The sequence below is a fragment of the Dama dama genome, chromosome 13 (assembly GCF_033118175.1).
Source record: "Dama dama isolate Ldn47 chromosome 13, ASM3311817v1, whole genome shotgun sequence".
Lineage (NCBI taxonomy): Eukaryota > Metazoa > Chordata > Mammalia > Artiodactyla > Cervidae > Dama > Dama dama.
In genome coordinates, this window is record NC_083693.1 from 12,026,415 (window position 1) to 12,042,280 (window position 15,866).

General features: G+C 50.7%; 1 protein-coding gene across 1 annotated transcript in view; it reads right to left on the bottom strand.

Annotated features, from left to right (window-relative positions):
- Nucleotides 1–1,724: 1,724 nt before the first annotated feature.
- ATP10A (ATPase phospholipid transporting 10A (putative)) overlaps nt 1,725–15,866 on the bottom strand; it is a 180,452-nt gene continuing 166,310 nt past the window's right edge. The window contains exons 15-21 of the mRNA XM_061158551.1: nt 13,972–14,048; nt 10,349–10,474; nt 6,303–6,503; nt 3,896–3,976; nt 3,713–3,817; nt 3,153–3,340; nt 1,725–3,010 (exon numbers count right to left, since the gene is read on the bottom strand). Coding sequence (XP_061014534.1) covers nt 2,392–3,010; nt 3,153–3,340; nt 3,713–3,817; nt 3,896–3,976; nt 6,303–6,503; nt 10,349–10,474; nt 13,972–14,048 — 1,397 coding nt within the window. The 3' untranslated portion in view covers nt 1,725–2,391. The remainder of the gene's footprint in view (nt 3,011–3,152; nt 3,341–3,712; nt 3,818–3,895; nt 3,977–6,302; nt 6,504–10,348; nt 10,475–13,971; nt 14,049–15,866) is intronic.

Sequence of the window (15,866 nt, forward strand, 5' to 3'; positions counted from 1 at the left end):
CTGTGCCACCAGAGAAGTCACGGTAAGATGTCTTTGGAAAGGAGGCAACTGTGAAGACAGGAAAGTCTGGAAGCTGAGATGTTTGAACTCTCAGATACTCAGACAGTGTCTAGTTCTTCTTGTACTTTGTACTAACAATCCTTAATTCAGGCAACAGTAGAGTTGCCCATCTTCCCAAGGAAATTCTTTTCATATGTGTTGCTCCAAAAACAGATGAAGTAACCTCAGGCATGGGGGTGGGGATGGGTGAGATGGGATTACCTTCAGTCCTGGGCATTGATGGCTGCTGAAATCCCTCCTCTTCCTCTCCTCTCTTATCCCTCTAACAGACTCAGATATTACTGAGTATCCACATATGCAGCCCTGGTAGTTGGAGGGAAGTTGACCTCTCTCCTAGCTCCAGCATGGAGCCCATCAGGACATTCCCCACAGTTTGCCAGGAACTGGCTTAAGGCTGTCCTGCAACCCGGGAAAGGTCCAGAAAACTGCGTCTGCTCAGTATGTGGAGAGTGACGCCCTCTCCCCTCTGGAGCACGATGCGAGCACTTGTCCTGGGATGGTTCTAGCCATGTCATCACCAGGAACAGAATCAACCTTGGGATCGAGCTGACCTCAGAGAGCTGAGCACCGGAAGGAAGGGGAAACCCGAGGTCTGAGCTGCGTGTTCGGTTGCCTCGGGGCCCACCTCTCTGGCTTTGCAGATGAGCCCTGTCTTCCTTTCCATCTGACCAGATAAGGCATGTTTTCTGCCACGTGCAATGAGCCACATACACTGGGTAATGCCATTCTACCTGGCATGCTATGCTCAGAAACTCCATAGTCCTGAGATCCTCCAACCTCCGCACACTGCACAGCTCCACAGGGCCCTGAGCAGAAGCACATCCTGCTTACTTCACGCCCCCAGGGTGAGCAAGCAGGCAACTCACAGTGGCTGGCAGAGCCAAAGAGAGGGTTCTGAAGAGGAAATACTACATAGCTGCCTCGAATTCTTATCATCTCTTCCTTCCCTCTTTCTCTGTTTAGAGAGAGGGCAGTAGTGACTCCTAAGACAAAAAGGGAAAAAGCCCAGCCTCTCGGCAGGAAGTGTCTTGTAGGTGGGGACGCCTGGTGCAGGTACGGCCTGGGTCACCGTCCCAGTGTTGCATGTCACCCAGCTGTTTCCTTCATGGAATCTAAAAGAACCTGCCATGAAGAAGTGTCCCAGCGTACTCAGAACATGTTCTGTTAGTGCAGCAAAGAGCAGGACCCTATGGGGTCTTCCTGGGATGGACCCCTCCCCATATCCTCTGCTGTAGCTGCTCTTTGAGGTACCTAGATAATAGTATCTGATGCATACTTCCTGAGTTTTCCAGATGTTGGAACCACCACCACATGGAAGAAATGAACTGCTTGATGACCATGAGCCTCCAGACTTTCTGGCACCTAAGGACTGATCACCATCAACCAATCAGGGAATTATCACAGCTGATCACAGACCCTGGGATGCCCCTTCCTCATGTGGCCTTTAAAAACATTTTGTGGAAATCCTTAGGGGTGTTCATGGTATTTTGTGAGCACAAGCCACCCATTCTCTTTGCTTGGTCCTGCAGTAAACATTTCTCTGCTCCGAACTCCAACATTTCGGTTTGTTTGACCTGCCTGCGTATTGGGCACATGAACAGGTCTTTAGTAACATTAGGTAACATATTAATAACATCACACAACAGTGTCAACCGGACACGATCTCTTTGCAAAGTGAAGGCTGTTTATTGCTTGTTATGATTTTAACAGGCAAGAACCTACATAGGAATTATAATACGTACAGGTGATCTTTACCAAATGCCTGCATAGAAATGAACGTTGGAATGAATTTTGTGTGTGTCTGCTTTCCCAGAGTTCTCAATTTCCCTTTCCTAGTGAAGCAGAGACCCAACCCCCCTAGTGGTGGGACTGACAGACAGACAGTGAGGATCTCCGCCAAAGCCACGGGTGTGCCCATCACCTCCCCTGACCCCATCCACACTTGCCGGGGGTTCCCTGTGCTTACCCTCAGGGAAAGCAAAGGTCACACATACTGAAGCAAACCAAACAGACTGCATTTTCTTTAATAAAATGAGATGAAAAAATAAATCTAAGCACACCTTTTCAAGTGTCACTCTTCTTTAAACTTTTATATAAGATAAAGCTCTTATTTTTCTTTTCAATATACTCTACTTAAAATTTTTAAAAAATAAACTTTCTTTTTTCGGTACCTTTCATTTCCTGTGTCAGCCTCGGAAATATATAAAATATACCTCACTAGAACTGTGCAAATAATAAACATAAATAATATTAACATCTTTCAAAAAAAAAGGGGGGGGCATTTCAAGGTTTTCACTCTGCACTGCCAGCCGCGCTTCTTGGAAGGGGGTCCTAGAAGCAGTCTGTGGTCTGCCCGCTCAAGCCACACAGGTCCCGGTCCGGCGGCGCGGAGCCGGGCAGGAAGTCGCCGTCGCGCTTGTCCATGTGCAGACCGCTCCGGGAGAACTGTAGGACACTGCCTAGCCCGCCGACCAGGGACAGCGAGGACATCCAGTTGAGGGAGCTGAGGCCGGGCACGCTGAAGACGGACGGCAAGGGGGCTGGCCGGCTGGAGCTCACAGGTTTCATCCTGGAGCCTCCCGGATAGCCCTCCATGGCCACCGGCCCCGGTGAGGAGGACCGGGAGGGCTGTCTGCCCAGCCCGTCTGGCAGGGTGCCCTCCCTCCGCAGCACGCCCACGTCCACCGCGCTGGGCTCCCCGCCAGCCTCGGGGGAGCAGGCCGGCTGCCGCGTGCCCCGGGACACCCGTGAGCTGCAGTCCTGGGAGACGGACCGCGCGGCGCTGATGCTCCTCTGTCCCGGTGGCTCCGTCCTTGCTTCTCCTGGGATGTGCCCCTGAGCAGAGGTCTCTCCGGGAGCCCTGAATTTCCCGGGGGACTGCTTGGCTAACTGGCGTCCCAGCTGCAGCGGGGTAGGGAAAAGGGTCCCCTGCAGGGCTTTGAAAAACAACCTGGAAAGAACATACAGAACACAGTCAGCTACTGCTGCCGCGAAGCCTTTGAGCTCTGGGATTCGAATGGTCCAGGAGCACAGCACAGACAGAGCTTTCAGCGCTCACGTGGGACCTGAAGGCCGCTGTCCTGCACCCCTACCTGGGCAGCAGAGCAGCCACGGGCGCGAGCAGACAAATGCAGTAAAACACGGGGTCGCCCATCAACGCCTGCATGGTCCAGTAGGGGTTGGAGGGAGGGTAGCACGTCGCGCAGGAAGCGTTGTAAATCAAAGCCACGGTGAAAAATAACACCACACTGAAGCCACAAGCCGTCCAGTTGAGCCAGGTCTGAGGGATAAAGAGCACAACAGGGCTCTGTTTCAACAAAAATGCACCGGTCCTCCCAGAGCAGGCGCAGTGTTCTCAGAGTGGGAACAGGGTGGGTCGGAGTGAACACAGGCTGGGCGATGGACGTCAAGGGCCAGGGGAAGGGGGGTGGAGGGGCTCTGCGGGCAGGAGCCCAGCACTGCCCAGGACAGGCGCGCGCGTGGGCTGGAGCTGACCCACCCAGGCTCGGGTCCATGTGGTTGGCCCGGGGATCCAGTGTGTTCTCAGCACAGAGAGGCTGGCTTCGCAAAACCCTGCTCAAGCTCACAGACTGGGGACATCAGTGAGGGCTCACAGACCAGCCCCCTTCTGGGTCAGTCCCATGGTTCTCACCCAGGTCTTGGTCTCAATGCCCAGGTGCAGGAGGAAGGTGAACAGGGCGATGGCAGTGATGGGGGTGCCCCAGGTGAAGATGTCTGTGTCGGAGTCGTAGTAGGCCTGAAAGACAGTGGGGTCCTCTGTCTGCGTGTCACCGGATGAAACTGGCGGGAAAGGCCTGGCCAGGGGCCAACTTACCAGGTAGGGAATGAAAAAGCACACGAGGCTCTGGAAGGCAGCATCGGCCATGTTCAGCCAGAACGTGCGAGGCCGGTATTCCTGAGACACAAGAACAAGCACAGGCATTACAGGGATGGCCTCATCTCTTCACACGGTTTTCCAGTCACCCCCGGGGGCCGCGAAGGCACAAGCCAAGCACCCCAGGGACACTTGCTAACTCAGGCCTTGGAGAGGGAGGTCCCAGGGGCTGGGGGATGGTGGAAAAACACTATGGAAAGGCTCTGCAAGGGCCCTTGAGGCTGAGTTGGTCACTGACAGCATCTGGGTCTGCAAGGTCCATTACAACAGGAAAAAGAGGAAATGCATTCTAAAATCCCATGAGGAGTTTCCCTAGCCAGGGACTAGAGCATGAAATTCTGGCAGCCGCTCCAACCTGAGTCCTTCTACTTTGTAAAGGGCTTTGCTTCCCTCTGTTGATGGACCCCTAGAATGTTTCTTAAAACTGAGTTATTTTAACATTAAATCACGGATGTCTCCTAATGTTAAAATCAATTAGCTGCATATAAAAGGCAAAAATAACTATGAAATGGACTAGTCAAGTCTTCCTTGGGTGCCCATGTCTGTATCTGACCCTGAGTTCTGAGCTGCAAGAGCGAGTACTGGCCCACAGAACACTCGAGCAGACAAGATGAGCGATTACCAAGCACTGAGGAAAACCAGCCCCTTCCTGTTAGTCCCCAGAACAAACTCACCCAGGAGGTGAGACCTGGCTGAGTACAGGAGCGCCCCCAGGTGACGAGCAGAGCCCCTCATTTACTGGACCCTCAGTAGCCTGCGTCCCAGGCTGCCCACGCGAAGTCAGTCGTTCAGCTGTGTCTGACTCTTTGCCATCCCACGAACTGCAGACTGCCAGGCTCCTCTGTCCAGGGAATTTTCCAGGCAAGAATACTGGAGAGGATTTCCAGTTCCTATTCTAGGGGATCTTTCCCACCCAGGGATTGAACCCTTATCTCCTGTGTTTCCTGCATTGGCATGTGGATTCTTTACCACTGCACCACCTGGGAAGCCCGGTGGGAAGTCAGTGCTTCAGTAAATCAGTTCTGAATTATCTAGAGACCACTGTGGGAGATGCTGGGCTCTATTCCCTGGGTACATGTATAATTCCAATCAGCCCAAGAGAAGCACTGACGTGGCTTTCTTTACTGGCCAGCAGGGACAGCTGGGAGTCAGCATGCCAATCTACGCAGTGTATTAATGTAAATGTCTATTTACATTATCGGTTTGTGTTCACTTGGTTTTTCCAGAGTTTCCCTATGGATTTATCTTCTCATTAATCCCTATTCGAAGAAAATCACATTTCTTTTGGAGATGTTTTAGAAAAATCCCTGATCTGCCTACAGCTATCCCACATGTCCTTGACTTGGATTCCAAATAGGCTTTCCTTGGGCTCCTGGAAACTTTTAGTGGAAAGACAATTTTCATCTTGGTATACTTTTAAAAGAGCTTCCCATGTGGCTCTAGTGGTAAAGAACCCACCTGCTAGTGCAGGAGACACAGAGGTGTGGGTTCGATCCCTGGGTGAGGGAAGAGCCCCTGGAACAGAGCATGGCAACCCACTCCAGTATTTTGCCTGGAGAATCCCAGCTACAGAATCCCATAGAGCCTGGCAGGTTATAGTCCATAATGTTGCAAAGAGTCAGACAGGACTGTAGCAACTTAGCATACACCCACACATAGTTTTAAAAAAATCTTTTCTCTCTTTTTTTAAGCTTTAGGTAAACTGATATACAGAAACTACACACACTTTTAATGTAAACATTTTGATGAGTTTGGGACCATATATACACCTCTGATACCATCACAACCATTCAACTCTTTCTACTTAAATGCATTGTAGTCAAGTAGACAGAATTCATTGTTTTACTCCCACTGGTCAGATTCTAGAATTTTAACTGTTTCGGTGTCCATTTTTTTTAGAAGATTTTATTTTTAAAATTTTACTGGAGTATAGTTGTATAGTGTACAATGTTGTACAATGTTGTGTTAGTTTCAGGAGTACAGCAAAGTAATTCTGTTTTATATTCTTCTTCAGATTCTTCACTGCCATAGGTTATTACAGAATACCGAGTAGAATTCCCTGTGCTACACAGTAGGCTCTTCCTAGTGATGTTTTATACACAGTAGTGTGTGTATGTTAAGGTCCCGAGCTCCCAATTTACCCCTCTCCACGCCATATTTCTCCTTTGGTAACAAAAGTTTGTTTTCAAAACCCGTGTTTTGTAAATGACTGCATTCGTATCATTTTAAGCACTGGATTCCGCATCTGAGTGACCTCGTCCGGCATCTGCCCTGCTCTGCCTGCCCAAGGTGTCCGCGCAAAGAGGCGCGGGCACCTCGCTGCAGGGTGCCGCGGGGCGGGGCGCACCTCCATGTTCTGGCCGCTGCGGTAGAGCTGCGGCTCGGCCAGCAGCACGTCGGCCGGCACGTCCTTGTCCAGCACCCCAGTCACGAGCTGGGGGAGCGACGAGAAGAGCAGGTTAAAGAAGATCAGGTACCACTGGTCAATCATGGCGGACGCAGAGAAGCCGCAGTAGAACTGGAACCAGAACAGGAGGCCGACGAACATCTGCGGTCAAAGGAAGGGTGGGACGGCGGTTCTCAGCTGCCCCGCGGGCTCAGGTCCCAGGCGGCCGAGAGCCGCCTGCAGACGCCCGTCCCAGGGGGCCAGAGAGCCGCCCCGCAGACGCCCGTCCCAGGGGGCCAGAGAGCCGCCCCGCAGACGCCCGTCCCAGGCGGCCGAGAACCGCCCGGCGGACGCCCGTGACTCCCGTCCCAGGGGCCAGAGAGCTGCCTGCGAACTCCTGTCCCAGAGGAGGGGCTCTGGCCGAGAGGCTCGCAGTCTGGCTGGAAAGACTGAATCTGTGAGCTGAGATTGTCTCCAGAGACGGCTCTCACCTTGGTGCCCTGTCTCTCCCTCCCCTCCTGCATCCCTCCAGCATCGGAAGGGCAGCAACAGCAGCTGGGGATTCCCACCAACAGCCCTCGGAGGGATGCAGTCCTGTGGTCAAAGGACCACAGATCATAGGAAAACAAAATAAAGCTCTGGCGGGGTCTAGGGTGCTCAGGTCAAGAGGGCCAGCCGGGTGCACCACCCACCGCCAGGCTTCCTTCCTTGTGCCCCTCTCTGGGACACTACACCAAACCTATCTGGGCCATACCCTGGATGCCGCCTTCCTCTGTGATGAGGAACAGTGTACAGTTACTGACTCCGGTGGTGGGGAGGACGCACACACAAGCATGGTGGTGATCGCGACTCTGACTGAGCCCCCGGCTCTGCCAGGCACTCTGCTGTCGGGGTGAGCTACAGGCATTCCTGCTGGTCCCTGTGGCTATCCCAAACAGGAAGGCGAGGTCCAGAGAGGTGGAGGAACCTCCTCCCATGCCCAGCGTGAGGACCTGGGTGAGCCTCTTCCCACTATTACTTGGTCACTGAACATCCTGATGCTATATGGAGGTGGGGGGTGGGGGTGGGGACTGGCAGCTTAGCGACTGCCAGGCATTCTGACACTTGCTAGCTATGCAAGCTGGCACAGATCATTTAGCCACTCTCTGCCTCAGTGACCTTGTCCATGACATGGGCACACCAGCCATACTCAGCTGTGGGCTGTGGTGAGAATTAATGAAGCACTCACAAGAGCTCCCTACATGCTGAGATGCTCATCAACGTCATCTGTGGTTGGTACTGTCAAAGAACAGCTATTTCCTTCGTCTGTGGCTCAAGCAGGGCCAGCGTGCTCACCCCATTTAGAGGAAAGGAAACTAAGGTCCAAGGTGTCAAATGACTGGACAGTGGTCATTGCATGAGTAACAAACCCATCTTGTTCAACCACTCGGGGCTCTTGGCCTGGAGGAGCCACGGAGGAAGAACATTCTCTGCTGGGCACCGCAGACAGTGGCCTGGGTGTGGGTTCTGGAGCTGCTGCTATGCATATCTCTGACCTTGAGGCAGTCACTTAACCTCTGTGAACTAGAGCTCAGAGAGGTTTCCTGACCTAAAAATGGCTTGTTCCAATGATCAGGAAAAAAGGACACAGTCTACACTGATATCACCTCTAATGACCCAGATCTTCCAAACCTCGCTTCAGTCTATGCCCTAATGCAACTCTTCCCCTCCGCCCTGAAAACTGACAAACGTGGCTTCTTCACTAACTTCCTTCCCTTTTTCACACCCACACTTGCTTATCGCTCTTCTACCTCCTCATGTGTAGCCTAGTGACTCATCAGTGACCAAGTGGAGTCAAAGAGGAGAAAAAGTACTTAGATAATTGAGATTATTTTTTCATGTAGTACCCAAAGCCTTCTCCTCAAACCACTGTTGCTATGGAAACTTTCCTTCTCTACTCCTTATTGGAAGGCAGGAGAACTTATTCTGAAAACAAATGAATTTCTCACTTTGGGAGGCAGAATGATTATTTCTGAACTTCTCAAGTAGATTAAGTGCTTGTTCACAGAGGCCTTGCATCTGACACAGAATAAAGAGAGGCCCCTTCTCCTTGCCTGTCTCCTCCCCCGAGGGCAGAGTCGCTGTGGCAGACAGGAGGCACTGTCCATTCCAGTGGCCACTCTGGGTCTCTTCTGCAACCGAAATATGGAATGCCTCCCCCTCAGCCTAAGAAGTTTTCCTTAGGAATTACAGAGAGCAGAGTTCAATTCCTGTGTTCTGTTTTGTTTTCAGATAAAGAAAACAAAATCCAAAGGAGGCAAATAACTTGCTCCAGATTGCACAGCTAATGACTGAGAGAAACAGTGCTGGGATTCCAGCCTGCCCAGCCCCACTCACATCTTTACTCAAAGCACCACCTACCCCTTTGGGAGCTGGGAGCCTCTAGGTTTGCAACTGTGTGCAAGGAGGGGGTGGTGCTGGGGAGGCAACGCCAGGCAGTCAGTAGCAAGGGGATCTGATGAGGTCAGGGACAGCACGGCACAGCCCTGCATGGATTGAGTCCCAGGCAGAACCCAATCTGAATTAATTTCCAGGATCTAATCTATAAAATTAGACATGCTCTTGACTTTGGAGCTATGGATCCAGCAGGGCAAATCTACAGGACTACTCTGAAGAGTCAGCTACCCCAAGAGTTTACTTACTTTGTCTCCTTGCCTCCTATCAGAGGCAAAAGGGACAAGCAGCAATCCAGCAAGTTCTCAGTAGAATGTCTATACCTCACAAGTAGGGTAGGGTCCTGAGATGGCCATGTGGTCCATCCTGGAGGCTATTGCTGCCACACGGCTGTCTGCCAAGAACACAGTAGTGAAGGAACTAAGAATTAAATGTTAGGGTCAGCAGGAAACAGACCAAGGCCCTGAATCAGAGTCCCTGAAGAAACAGAACTGTCCTGAGCCAAGCAGGTCTGTGCATGCCCTAACTGAAAGGTCAAGTACAGAATGAGCTGGCCTGAGGGGCGTCTACCTGCCAGCACAGAGGGTGGCAGCCCCTTCCTGCTGGCCCAGGGCGGGCGCGATTTTTGCCATTTATTTCTACTTCATTAAATCTGGGGCCAAAGCTTCAATGTCATAATTGCTATATTAAAGTCCATTTGTATCTGAATAAACAAACTGCTATGAAATCAGTTTTGCTCAAAATAAAATTTTTACCATTTCACTACCTCATTGACTAGTTCTGTAATCCTAGATTTATAAGCAAAAGTATTGTGTATTTATTGAGAGTGCAGCGGGCTAGGTGTGTAGTGGAGCGTAGCAGAGTTGTAGAGGAGTGTCAGTGTCTAGTGCAGAAGTTTCCTGAACAGGAAACTATGGTAAAACGTGATGATGCCTGTGGTTGATGAATGAACACAGAAGCAACAATGCAGCCATAGGCCTATGTACATTCATGGTGGCCAGGGGGATGAGGAAAGGCTTCTCGAAGACGGTGGGCAATCTCAACAGCCTTCTTAGCATCAGGGTCACAGCCCAGCTGAGTCCTCATGCTGACCCAGGACTGCCAACCACACTTCCACTCATCAGATGAGCCCATGTGCTTTGAGAGAGCACCGATCAGAGCATCCTGTCTGTGGGCGCCTCAGGAGACCATTCCTGAGACAGACAGGGACAGAGTGGTAAAGGGCCTGGAAACTGGAGTCAGCTGGGTGGGGGCAGAAAGGAGCCTTGACCACTCACTGACTGAGGACTTCATGAAAACCCCTGGGCCCCATGGTCACTCTACTTATTATAAAGCTGCAAGTGGACTTCCTCCTTGGATCTACCTGTTTCCATCCTCAGAGCAGCAAGTGAGTTAAGACTTCTGAGACTGAGGGTGCAAGGGCAGACCAGGCCTGGGAAAAAGCCACAGAAGCCAAGTGCGGCTGGAACCAACGGGAGGCTGTGGGATGGCCCGCAGACCACGTTCAGTTAACAGTCCTGTGAATCTCACGGATTTCACATCAAAAATCCTCGACACTGGCATCAAATACATACTGTGTTTTTGTAGAAGAAGTACAGCACCATGTTGGCAAGCCGGGAATAGCACCAATGTCCGTGAACAATCAAGAGTCTCTCAAGGTATCGGAACTTCGGCACCGCGAAGTCGCTGGCCATCACTGCCTTGAGAGGGAGAGAGTGGTAGTTATTGGTGCTACTTCACTGCGCCTGAGGTCCGCCTTAACTCCCCCCAAACACAAGGCGCAACAGGGATGCTGAAATCCAGCCTGAGCTGGCTGTTACCACTGTCTCCAGGATGAACGCTTGCATTTAAGAAAAATCCAGTATCAACCAAAATCCAGTATCAACCACACTCTAGTTTAGGGATACTGCTCTAGAGGACATATTTAAGATTTCAAATATATGTAATTGATGGATTTGTAAAGTTTTTGCTTTTTCTTTCCCATGCTTTTTTTTTTAGGCAAACTAAAAAAAATATGGAGATGTATGAAGTTTCCCTGCTTTTTCCCACTCTCTGATGTTTTATTCATCTAAATCATATTAGGATCCCAACCCAAAGATGAACCAAAGCTGCCCCTTAGGTATGTGTCAGTGACAGACAGACAGCTGTCCTGAGAGGTGTCCTCAAGAGCCACGGGTGATGAGCATGGCCAGGCCCATGGATGCCCTGCCCGCCAGCCAGCCCAGTCTCAGGATGCCCACTGCAGGGCACTGAACATGGCCTGAAAGGACAGTGGGATGGATGGCAGGCTTCCTCTGCAGACAGGAAAGAGCCCGGGGGAGGAAGCTTTCCTTTACCTCACTGAGCAACGTATTCTATACAATTAACTAACTGGGCCAGACGGTGCCATCCTAATGACAATGTCTGTGTCCAAAATAACTTGGAATACATCATTATTTGGGAATGAATTTCATTATTTGGGGGAAAAATCCAAGAAAATGTCAAAGATACATTTTTGCTTATCTTTGTAGGTTATTCCACGTAAACATTTAAGTCTCCTTTTCAAATTTTACAGGCTTCCCTTAAATATCACTTAGAAAAGAGCAAGTGATGATACTGTCCCATTTGTGAAACAGAGTAACATGACACATGACAGAAAAGAATGAAGCCTTAGAATGTCTGCTTTCTGAACCCAAAAGTAAGGATCTGAAAGCAAACCACATCTTTACCCCTCTTCCTGTCAACATGTGGGAGCCTTAAGGGTTTCGTGCATCTTTTCTTCCTTCATTTATTCCATAATTCATCCTCTCAAAAATCATGTATTAAGACCCTCCAGTTGCCAGACACAGACTTGGAGACAGATACCATCACACAGGGTCCCTGTCTTCAATGTCCTAAACAATGAAGGGTTGACGTTGAGTCAGAGTGAAGGAGAGGCCCCAGGGGTGTTTGAGAAGCAGCCTCGACCTTGAGAACTGCAGGCATGCCCCTCCTTCCAGGCCCCGCTGGCCTTTCTTCCACCCTTCGGCCCAGCTTCCCGCCTCCACACCCTGAACACACTGCTTGCTCCCCCAATCACAGTGGCCTCCCCAGTATTCCCAGCTGGGCAGAGCTTCCCACCACATCCTCAGCAGGGAAACTCATGCTGTTCCTTCACAGCACTCAAGACAACTCAATTATGACCACTGGTGTAAGTTAAAATCTTCTCTACCTTCCCTTTCTGATCTTTCTGAATATTCCATGAGACCTTGCATGGTAGATGTTGTGATTACCTGCAGCCCTGGTTCCCAGTCAGCGCTTGACCCATGAGGTGCTCAACAAACATGGTTGACTAGATGACTCCTCAAAGACTGGGTGTCTCAGGGCTACATAATCTCCTTGGTCCTTTCTGTTCCCCTGCCTGGGACACCTTTTCCACCCTGGCTGAGCTGGGGAGCTGCAACTACCATCACTTTTCCTCAGACACTCAGCCTGGACTCCTCAGGTCCGTACAGCCACAGCGTCCCACACAGTGTCTCTTCCAGGGAGCTCCACACAACGTCCCCTTTCTTACTGGACTAACAAGCAAGCAGGGCCACATTCCCCTGGGGAACCTGAACCCTTAGAACAGTAGGAGAAAGTGTCGAGTCTTACTGTCACTTTACATAATGCGCCCTCAATAAAGAAGTATAGCTTCAAGTAAATATGGAAGCATCCAGTGACATTCCATGCAGAAGTCATGTCCACTCAAAGCTGAGTCTCAGTAAGAGCCCTACAGTCTGGCTGATCCCCACACCTCCTTCATGGCTCACTGAATCCTCTGGCTCCTGCCCTGAGGCCCTGCAGTGGACATAGCTCATGCCCTTCCTCACTGGCATGCTCAATCTTAGAGACCCTGATACAAAGTGGATTCACTGGCTGCATTTCTCTGCACACATGGTTTACAAGCACTGCCCTGGGTAGATATTCATTCTAAGAAATGAGTGCAAAGGAGGCAATGCTGAAAAAATCAGATGGAATTAACTATTTTTCTCATTCATTCAATAGACATTTTTGAGCTCCCCCATGTGATGTCACGGAGAAGGCAATGGCACCCCATTTCAGTACTCTTGCCTGGAAAATCCCATGGATGGAGGAGCCTTGTAGGCTACAGTCCATGGGGTTGCGAAGAGTCGGACAGGACTGAGTGACTTCACTTTCACTTTCTTGAACTGGAGAAGGAAATGGCAACCCACTCCAGTGTTCTTGCCTGGAGAATCCCAGGGATGGAGGAGCCTGGTGGGCTGCCGTCTATGGGGTCGCACAGAGTCGGACACGACTGAAGCGACTTAGCAGCAGCAGCAGGTGATGTCACTGGGAGGAGGGGCAAGGATGAGACCAAACTGGGCTCCATTTTCAGTTTTATGGAGGAAGAAAACACGTACAGTAACATAACCCAAGTCAGACGAGGCGCAGGAGGAGAGTTATACACTGAGGATGAGGCCGAGATGGAACAACCGTGCTTCTGGCTCAGGACTTTCCATAAAACTGTGATTTCAGTGTCAAGTGAGAAAATCCATGACCCTGCACTAGCATGGGACACATGAGTGCTCAAGAGCTTGTTACAGGGTGAGCACGTCAATGAGCAACTGACAACCAAAGAGTGGACAACATCTTGATTTTTAAAAGAAGACAACTGGATAGACTGTTCCCAAAAGTCTCCACCAAGTTAAAAATACTGTGATTCAAACTTAATCAAATGTAGAACTGCTACATGACAAAGAAGCACATTCATAATGAACCCATTTATTCATCGTCTGGATCATGTGCAGAGAACCAACACAGTGGCAAATGAAAAACACAGAGATTAATTTTCACATGAGGGAGGATGGCTTTACTCCATCTTTATAGTGACACCAAGACACAACAGTCCTATAGCAAAGTCCATGGTATCACTGATGTTCAGCAGCAATAAAAATTGCCTTGCAGAGACAACCCACTGACAGCCAGAGGAAGGCGATGACTCACCTCGCCTCACTCCATGCCACCTTTCCAGAGAAACAGACTGACAGGCACATTCACTGCACGGCTTCACCAACATGAAGAGCCGCCTGCCACCTGGTCTACTGCCGGTTTAGCAGGAGGCGAGCGCCAGCTATATCAAGGTCCAAGCCTTCAGCTCTGCAGGACAGCTCACAGCAAGGCCAGCGCGGCTCACAGTGGGAGCCCTTTGGTTGCCCAGGACAGCCCCTGTCCTTACCTGCATGCCCTCCTGGCCTGAGATTCCCACGCCCACATCTGCCACCTGGATCATGCTGACGTCATTGGCTCCGTCTCCTAGAACATCACAGGCAGGGAGAATCATGAGCTGAGATGTACATGATTAAACAGGCTTGGTGGATCTTCACGGGACTCTGGTGTGAGCTGGGAACTGTGAAGGGTCCCAGGGAGGACTGAGGAAGAGGCAGTGCAGCTCCTGCCCCAGGGGAGCCGGGTTATGCAGTCAGAACAAACCGGTGGGAGGCTTGGACCCAGCCGCCACGCCAGGAAGAATCTGAGAAAGCAGCGGCCAGCGCCCCTTTCCACTTAGGACACGTTCCAAGCTACTGGCTCACACACCAGTACAGCCCCTCAGGGGTCTAGAACAGAATAGGATCACCGCCTTCCCTGTTACTTCCTGACCCACTCTAGGCTTTGTCACATGTCAGTCAAAGCTACTTCCATTCACACTCCTGTGAGTGGTTCTCTAAACTGAACAAAGGAGGTTAAACTGTGCCCAGCAAACTGTGGAACTCTGTCTGCACACTCAAGTCTGGCTAGCTTGTTAGTTACTGTGCCCACCCTTGGTCTCTCCAAGCATGTAATTAAGGAGACCACCTATGTATTTAGTCAAATTGCTGACAGAAAGTGTGTAGGAGCACAGGGTCAGCGCTCTCAACGTCTTTGGGGGAAGACAACCGGAGAGTTAAACTCATTATCATTCACTGAGAGTGACTGTTCTTGGAACAGGGTGGCAGAAGGGCCCACATCACAGAACACCTCCCCCATTTCAAACATGTAAAAAGTATAGGTATATAAAGTCAGAGTGACTCAGATGGATGTCTTTCCTCTGTGATCCCTCTGTTCTTTACTGCACAGGGCCCAACCTGGAGAATGAGTCAGTATTTGTCCAGCTGAAATTCTGTGAAGCAATAACCTCTGTAGCTCTGCCCAGAATGTTCCATCCAAAATGAGATGTGTGGGCAATGATGCTCTCTGGATTATTAACTGCTGGATGCCCAGGTCTAGGTCACATTCATGCCTTAACTCATAGAAAGAAATGAGCTAAAAGTTGATGGGTCTTTATTTTTCCTTTCCCTTTTGAGATTCTGTTTTGTTTTTTCTTTCTAACTAGCCTTTTTCTTTCCCCAGTTTCCTAAGTGAGCGCCACACACCAGTGATGCGGTGGCTGAGTGAGCCGGGCCCGAACAGGCAGTGAGAATGTTCCCTGTCATGTTCAGAGTCTCACACCCGCCCCACTGGAGGACGCTGACCCCATGTTATGGCTGAGGCTGGAGCACAGAGGAGCAAAGTTATTGGTGAGGGTGCAGACCCGGACTCAAAACTCCTCAGCTTCTGCCTCCAACACCTGCTCAGAGAGACCTAAAGGCCTGTCTGGGCACATGAGGGCAAAGGTGGTCCTGAGACGGCCTCCCTGAAGAGGGGCCACCCTGGAAGAGCTGCCTGTCTTATCTCAGCCGGAACCAGGGGGCTGTGGGTGAACACACACTCACACACCTCAGCGGTTACCATGCCCTGGGGATGTGCAGGTCCGTCTCCATGACAACCATGCTAAGGCCATCACCAGCCTTAACTGTCCTGATGAGGTGACAGGGTGGCAATACCTATATCACCAAAGGGGGGCTATCACAGACCTCCTGTAGAAAATATGGTAATTATTACTGATTGGTGAGGAAGCTTTATTTCAGAGCCAGCTCTCACTTAGGTGTGCATTCTATATGCAGGAAGACCAAACTATTTGATATCGGGGAATCCTGGGGACCACCCCTTTTCCTAGGCTACCTGCAGTCTCTCCCAGCTCTCCCCAGCAGGTGGGGCTGCCACATCTCTGAACCTCCCTGGACACTGGACTTGAATCAGAGTGGGTAGGGAGAC